This window comes from Sceloporus undulatus, chromosome 3 (assembly GCF_019175285.1).
Source record: "Sceloporus undulatus isolate JIND9_A2432 ecotype Alabama chromosome 3, SceUnd_v1.1, whole genome shotgun sequence".
In the NCBI taxonomy this organism is placed as follows: domain Eukaryota; kingdom Metazoa; phylum Chordata; class Lepidosauria; order Squamata; family Phrynosomatidae; genus Sceloporus; species Sceloporus undulatus.
In genome coordinates, this window is record NC_056524.1 from 41,919,418 (window position 1) to 41,925,448 (window position 6,031).

General features: G+C 41.5%; 1 protein-coding gene across 1 annotated transcript; it reads right to left on the reverse strand.

Moving 5' to 3' along the window:
• Nucleotides 1-1,680: 1,680 nt before the first annotated feature.
• LOC121925040 (apovitellenin-1-like) lies at nt 1,681-5,763 on the reverse strand. The gene is made up of 4 exons (XM_042456747.1): nt 5,701-5,763; nt 5,389-5,502; nt 3,525-3,687; nt 1,681-2,126 (listed from the first exon to the last, which is right to left on the reverse strand). Exons 2-4 carry the CDS (start codon nt 5,447-5,449, stop codon nt 2,018-2,020), a joined length of 333 nt encoding a protein of 110 aa, XP_042312681.1. The 5' UTR covers nt 5,450-5,502; nt 5,701-5,763; the 3' UTR covers nt 1,681-2,017.
• Nucleotides 5,764-6,031: the final 268 nt, after the last annotated feature.

The window sequence follows — 6,031 nt, forward strand, 5'->3', positions numbered from 1 at the left end:
TGGACCCAAGCCATTTAGGGCTTTAAAGGTGATAACCAACACCTTGTACTGGGCCCGGAAGCTGATAGGCAGCCAGTGAAGGGACCTCAAAACTGGAGTAATGTGGTCCTTCCTAGATGTTCCTGAGACAAGCCTGGCTGCCATGTTTTGAACCAGCTGTAATTTCCGAGTCAAGCACAGGGGTAGCCCCATGTAGAGTGCATTACAGAAGTCAAGGCGTGAGGTTACCAGCGCGTGCACAACCATCTCGAGATCCCTTACTTCCAGAAAAGGGCGCAGCTGGCGTATCAGCCGAAGCTGATAACAGGCACTCCTGACCGTCGCAATAACACCCTAAACAAATTGTTCCATTGACATTGGGGTTGCCAGTTACTCTGATTCCTGGCTTAGCACCATAGGAAGTGTGGAAGGCAAGGGGAGATACTATGGACTCCTCCCTCCATAACTGTCATCTTCCGGCCTGTGAGGGAGTTGACCAGGCAGGCCCAGCTCCATCAGGGCTAGCCTGGAAGAAGAGACTCCTCCCTCCATAACTGTCATCCTCCAGCCTATGAGGGAGTTGACCAGGCAGGCCCAGCTCCATCAGGGCTAGCCTGGAAGAAGAGACTCCTTTTTCCATAACTGCCATCCTCCGGCCTGAAGAAGAAGAACTCTCCCTCCAGTCCATCTGCCTTGGTCCAAGCCTCAGAGGGAGAGAAGAATGCTGGACCTGATCCCCTCCCCCCCACTATTCACTTCTCCTTTTGTGTCATTGTCTTTTTAGATGGTGAAAGCCAAAGGGCAGGGAACTGTCTATTATCCCCTCTGTTGTAAGCCGCCCGGATTCCCAGTGACTGGGCGACATATAAATAAATCCTATTATTATTATTATTATTATTATTATTATTATTATTATTATTTACTATCCACTTTGGGAATCTCCCATAACCATGGTTTTCTGTCTTATTTAATTCATTAATTTGTATACCATTTTTCCTAAATGGGACACAAGGTGGTTCTTACAATGTATTCAGTTTTTCTGCAACAAACCATCGCATTTAACCAGAGTATTGCTTTGACAGATACTAGAATCTCTTCAATTATCCACAGAACCTAGTATCTCCTAATAGTTATTTTAATTATTTGCACCCTCAAAGCATTTATATTATTACATGGTGGGTTTGCATTTTTATAGCATTTATATATTTTGGCCTTAAATATAAAGGATCTGCAACAGCTTGAAGAGATACATAGCATGGTGGTCCCTACCCAAGAAATTGAAGCTTGTTGCACTTTACATATTTTGGTTATGTAGACATAATGCGTGGAAGCTACAGTAGATCCACTAAATGAAAATGAAATGAAAATGAAAGCAACTTCCATTTGCCTCTGGAAATCATGCAGACACCATGAGTTCAATGTCATGTTTGTTTCCCATTTCCTATTTTCATCCTTCTCTGCCCTGTTTTTGGTCACAAGTTCTGGAGATCACAAAAGTCCTGGAGATCACAAAAGATTGCCCCTTTTCTGTGCTCTTTTAGTTAGTCTGATAAAGGTATTATTGCACTAAAAGGAAGTTTAGTTAAAACTTTTTTATAGGAAGAGATGTCATATAAAACAAAATTTTACTTTTATGAGAACAACTCCCAAAGGAGTATCTCTATTCTTCTTTTGCAGCAAAAACAACAAAAGATCTTCTGGTACCTTTAATGACACATTTATTTGTTACAGCATAACTTTTTCAGATGCATGAAACTGTACTCTTAGTTAGCAGGTACATATATATATATACACATAAACACCGAAAGAAAAATATAAACATTGAGGGATCAAATGGTTACTAAAAGCAAAGAAACAGTCTGTGACAATTCAAACAGAAGTAACAAGTGACAATAGATGTTATGGGAAGTTTCATATAATACAAACTGTCCTTACTGGAGTTGGCCTACTTATGCCCTCCTGTGGCACCATCAAGAACTTTCCCAATGACTGAGAAAGTATGCAAGACACAGAGGATGCTATATCAGTGTGTTTGTTCCTATTGCTGTGCTGTCTCTTTTTCTTCTTGTTTCCATAAGCCAGATATTTTTTCTACCAGCTGCTCAACTTGCACACTGATTTTAGATGTTTCTTTTATCAAGACATTCCTGGAGGAAATCAACATTTATGTTATTGAGTTGTTAGTAGACATTTTGCATGCAGGTTTTACAGAAGGATAAGATTCTTATAAGTTTTTTAAAATCAAATCCAGCTCAAGTACACTTTATCCAATAAGATACCCACAATGTGAGAAACATAGTACAAGTAAATGTATTCATAATGTACAGCTGCAGGGCTGGTAGAAGCTTTTTCTACTGTCTGAGCTCAAGGTCAATTTGGCTTAACTATTCACAAGTATAGAGGTCTAACGTACAGAGGTTGCCCATATTGGCATAAGTATTCCACTGAAGGCAAAAGCTTACTTTAGAGAGAACAAGGCAAGCTGGGTGGAACACAGAACTATGATCCTAAGTACGTCATTACCATTCTTAGGGTGCATCTACACTGGAGAAATAATACAGTTTGACACCACTTTAACTGCCATGACCCCATCTTACAGAATCCTGGGATTTGGAGGGCTTTTAAGTGTTGTAGCTCCCAGGATGGAGCTACAGCACTTAAAGTGGTGTAAAACTGCATTCTGTCTACAGTGCAGATGCACCCACACAGTCACTGGTAATTGCTGGCTCAGGCAACTTTCTCATTCCATTTAAAGGTAGGATAGTCCATTAGGTAGCTGATTCCAGTGTTCTCATACCCGCATTTCACACATCCCAGATCCATTCTCCTCCATACATGACAGTGGAATCCCCAGCAGGACTGGTCTTGACATTATTTGTTTTATTCATTTATTTAAAGGATTCATATCCTACCTTTCTTCTAATATAGGATTCAAGGCAGCTTACAATAATTTAAAAAGATAAAACTAAAACATGGATTACAAAAATTAAAAAAAAATTAAATGTAACTAATATTAAAACAAGAGCCAGAATGTAGCGGTTTGAATGTTAGACTTGGATACTGGGAGTCCAGGGTTCAAATCCAGGCTCAGCCATGTGGCACTGGACAAGTCACGCTCACTCTCAGCCTCAGGGGAAAACAAGGGCAAACCTCCTCTGAAGAAACTTGCCAAGAAAACGCCATGATAGGTTCACGTTAGGGTTGCCATAAGTCAGAAATGACTTGAAGACACACGACAACAACAGAATATTAAAACATAAGTTAACATTAAGCAGAGTGAGGTGACTGCCCAAGAGGTGCTAAGGGGTAGCATTGGCAGTCTTGCATCTGTTCCTCATAAAGCTGTCCATGCCATAAAACCCGAAATGGATGCCTTCAACTATTTTGCTGCCCCAAGCAGAGTAGGGAACACTACTGCATGCCAGTACTGAAGTAAGATTCAGTAGCCAGTCCAGCCAGGTTCAGGGAGGGTCTGCCATCTTGTCCTTTGCCTCAGGCAGCCATATGCTCCAGGCTGATTCCGAACCCATTGCTGCCACACATACCTTATCTCAAGAATGAAGGGAATTTGGACAGCCTCAGCCAAGTATGCAGCAGTTTTAGGAGATACTTTGTTCACAGACTCATACAGATAAAATGCAAGTGTGTCAGGTATGATCAGCCAGTCACGCCGGACATGCCTCTTTGAGATGGCTTTAGCATTCACTTCTGAAAAGGAAAAAAGAAAATAAGATTAAAATGAATTAATAATATAAAGATCAGTAAGATGCAAATAGAGGAAGGCTGCATGCTAAATAGATGGACGATATTAGGGAAGTCACAGGTAGGGTTGCCATTTTACGGCGGTGGGCGGGACTTTCCTGCCCCCTGGGGGGCGTGCCCGGTCCCATCCCACCCCCACCCCCATTCCCGGGTGGCTGCCCAACTCTGAGCTCCCTATAGAGTGCTGCCTGTGCAGCTTGTCTGGAGCAGCAGCAGGACGACTGAAACCAGCAGGGGCGGGTCTGCTGCACTGCCCTGCCTCTATTGGCCAGCCCCCTGCTTCCTTATTTGGGCATACTCCAACATCCAAGCAGGGAGGAATTTACACTCAGGCAAGCTGCTTCCCCCCTTTCTCTTTCCCCTCCTTCTCTTCTTCTTGTTATTCTGGGTTTTTTTTTCTTCTCCTCCTCTTCCCCCTCTCCTTTTTCTTCCTTTCTTCCCCCTCCTCATCTTCTTTTTCTCTTTCTTCCTCTCTCTAAGCCCCCCTCCTCTTCTTCTCAGGGGTCCAGGGCTTCTCAAGGCTTTGCCCCCATTAGAAAAGAAAAAAGGCTTTGGATCTGTCCTATAAATCCCTCCTAAGTTGAGACATACTTGGGAAAAAGAGGGGGTGAGGGGTTTGGGGGGTTTGGAGGGGGCAAGGAAAAGGAGGAAGGGGGGAATTGCTAAGAAGACTTGGGAGTGAGAAATGTAGTTTGCAGTGGCACAAGGGTCTGCCTGTGATCTTGCAAATGCTATGGCTGCTTGGGAGTGGGAAATGTAGTTTTCAATGGCACAAGGGACTGCTTGTGATCATGTAAATGCTATGCCTGCTTGGGAGTGGGAAATGTACTTGTAGAATTGGGCGGGAGGGGGGTGTTTGGCCAGACAGAGAAGTACATTTCAGCCTTCTGTCTAGGAATAATGCCAAAATGTCCTCCATTTTGAGCATGCCTAAGAAACATGCATTTATATTAACATTTTAAAAAAATTATCAATGTTTTCAAGTGTCCTCCATTTTTTTAAAAAAAAAAGTGTCCTACATTTGAAAATGTGGCCCTACATTTGTCCTACATTTGTCCCGGTTTGGAGGTCCTGCCTTATGGCAACCCTAGTCACAGGTAATTTTGCAGGATCTAAGTACAGTAAAGCAGTGGAGGATGGGGGGGGGGCTTGGAGATGTCTCATCTATCTGGTTGCTATGGGTTGAGATCGATTTGAGGGCAGTTAACAACAAAGGATGCAAATACTGAAATGAAGTAGAAAGATTGCTTTTATGTGTGGTTCTATAGTGAGGGATACAATTTCACCCTGTGGGAATGGCTGCCAGCTGTGGGACAAACTTGATGGAAGCAGCCTTTCTGTAAAAATGGGTGGGTGAGCTTCTCATTTAACAATGGCTCCTGGATTTTGTTGCTAAATTATATTAAATCCTGAGACATTTCACACAGAGGAATTATATCTGATTTTAAGAGTCTCAAAAAGGCACCTTCTTAAGGGGCTTTCAGTCTGTTAATTTACTGATTTCATTTCTTAAAATATAATTATTTCATAGTACTGGTAATGCTATACTTTAACATTAATGGGAGACCATAGTGTATGTATTTTCACCAAGGAAAACAAATTTAAATCCACATTGATTAAAACAAATGAATTTTGGATCTTTCCTACCAAACATTGTAGATCCAAGGAGAAGAATATGAACAACAGCTAAAGCTTTGAATGAAATCATGATTTAGGTCACAGCTTCAGTAGAGCTTGATGATACTGTCTTACAGTGGACTTCTGCAATAAAAAAAGTTTAAAAGGAGAAGAGTTCTATGTTTCATCTCAGAAAATGGAGCAGTTGGTATATCAGAAAACATTTTAAAGATGCCCTTTACCAGATTGTTTGATCTATTCTATTCAGATATAGAATTATTATAATAAAAGATATTTACAGCTCTCCCTTCTTCAGTAGATACCAGACTGTTTTCCACCTACCTCTCTTGCCGATCGTAGCTGCTGTCACTTTTGCTTCTGAAATGTTGTCAGTCTCAGAGTCTTAATATAGCTATATTCAAGGGGTCATAGGTCTCAGCTCATTTCACATCAGATCTTTCACAACAGAGAGCATTGCAGAAGCATACAAATACAAATAGACATCTGCATAGCACAAATGTGATCTCTTTTCACACTTTGACCACGTCTTTGTTATTACAGTTAAAAGAGCAAACTAGAGGTTTTTCATTATGTTGTTTCAAGTGGAGACAGCTAGAGAAAAATGATGATTGTGAGAATGCAGCCTAGAGCTTTATTATACCATATTATTATA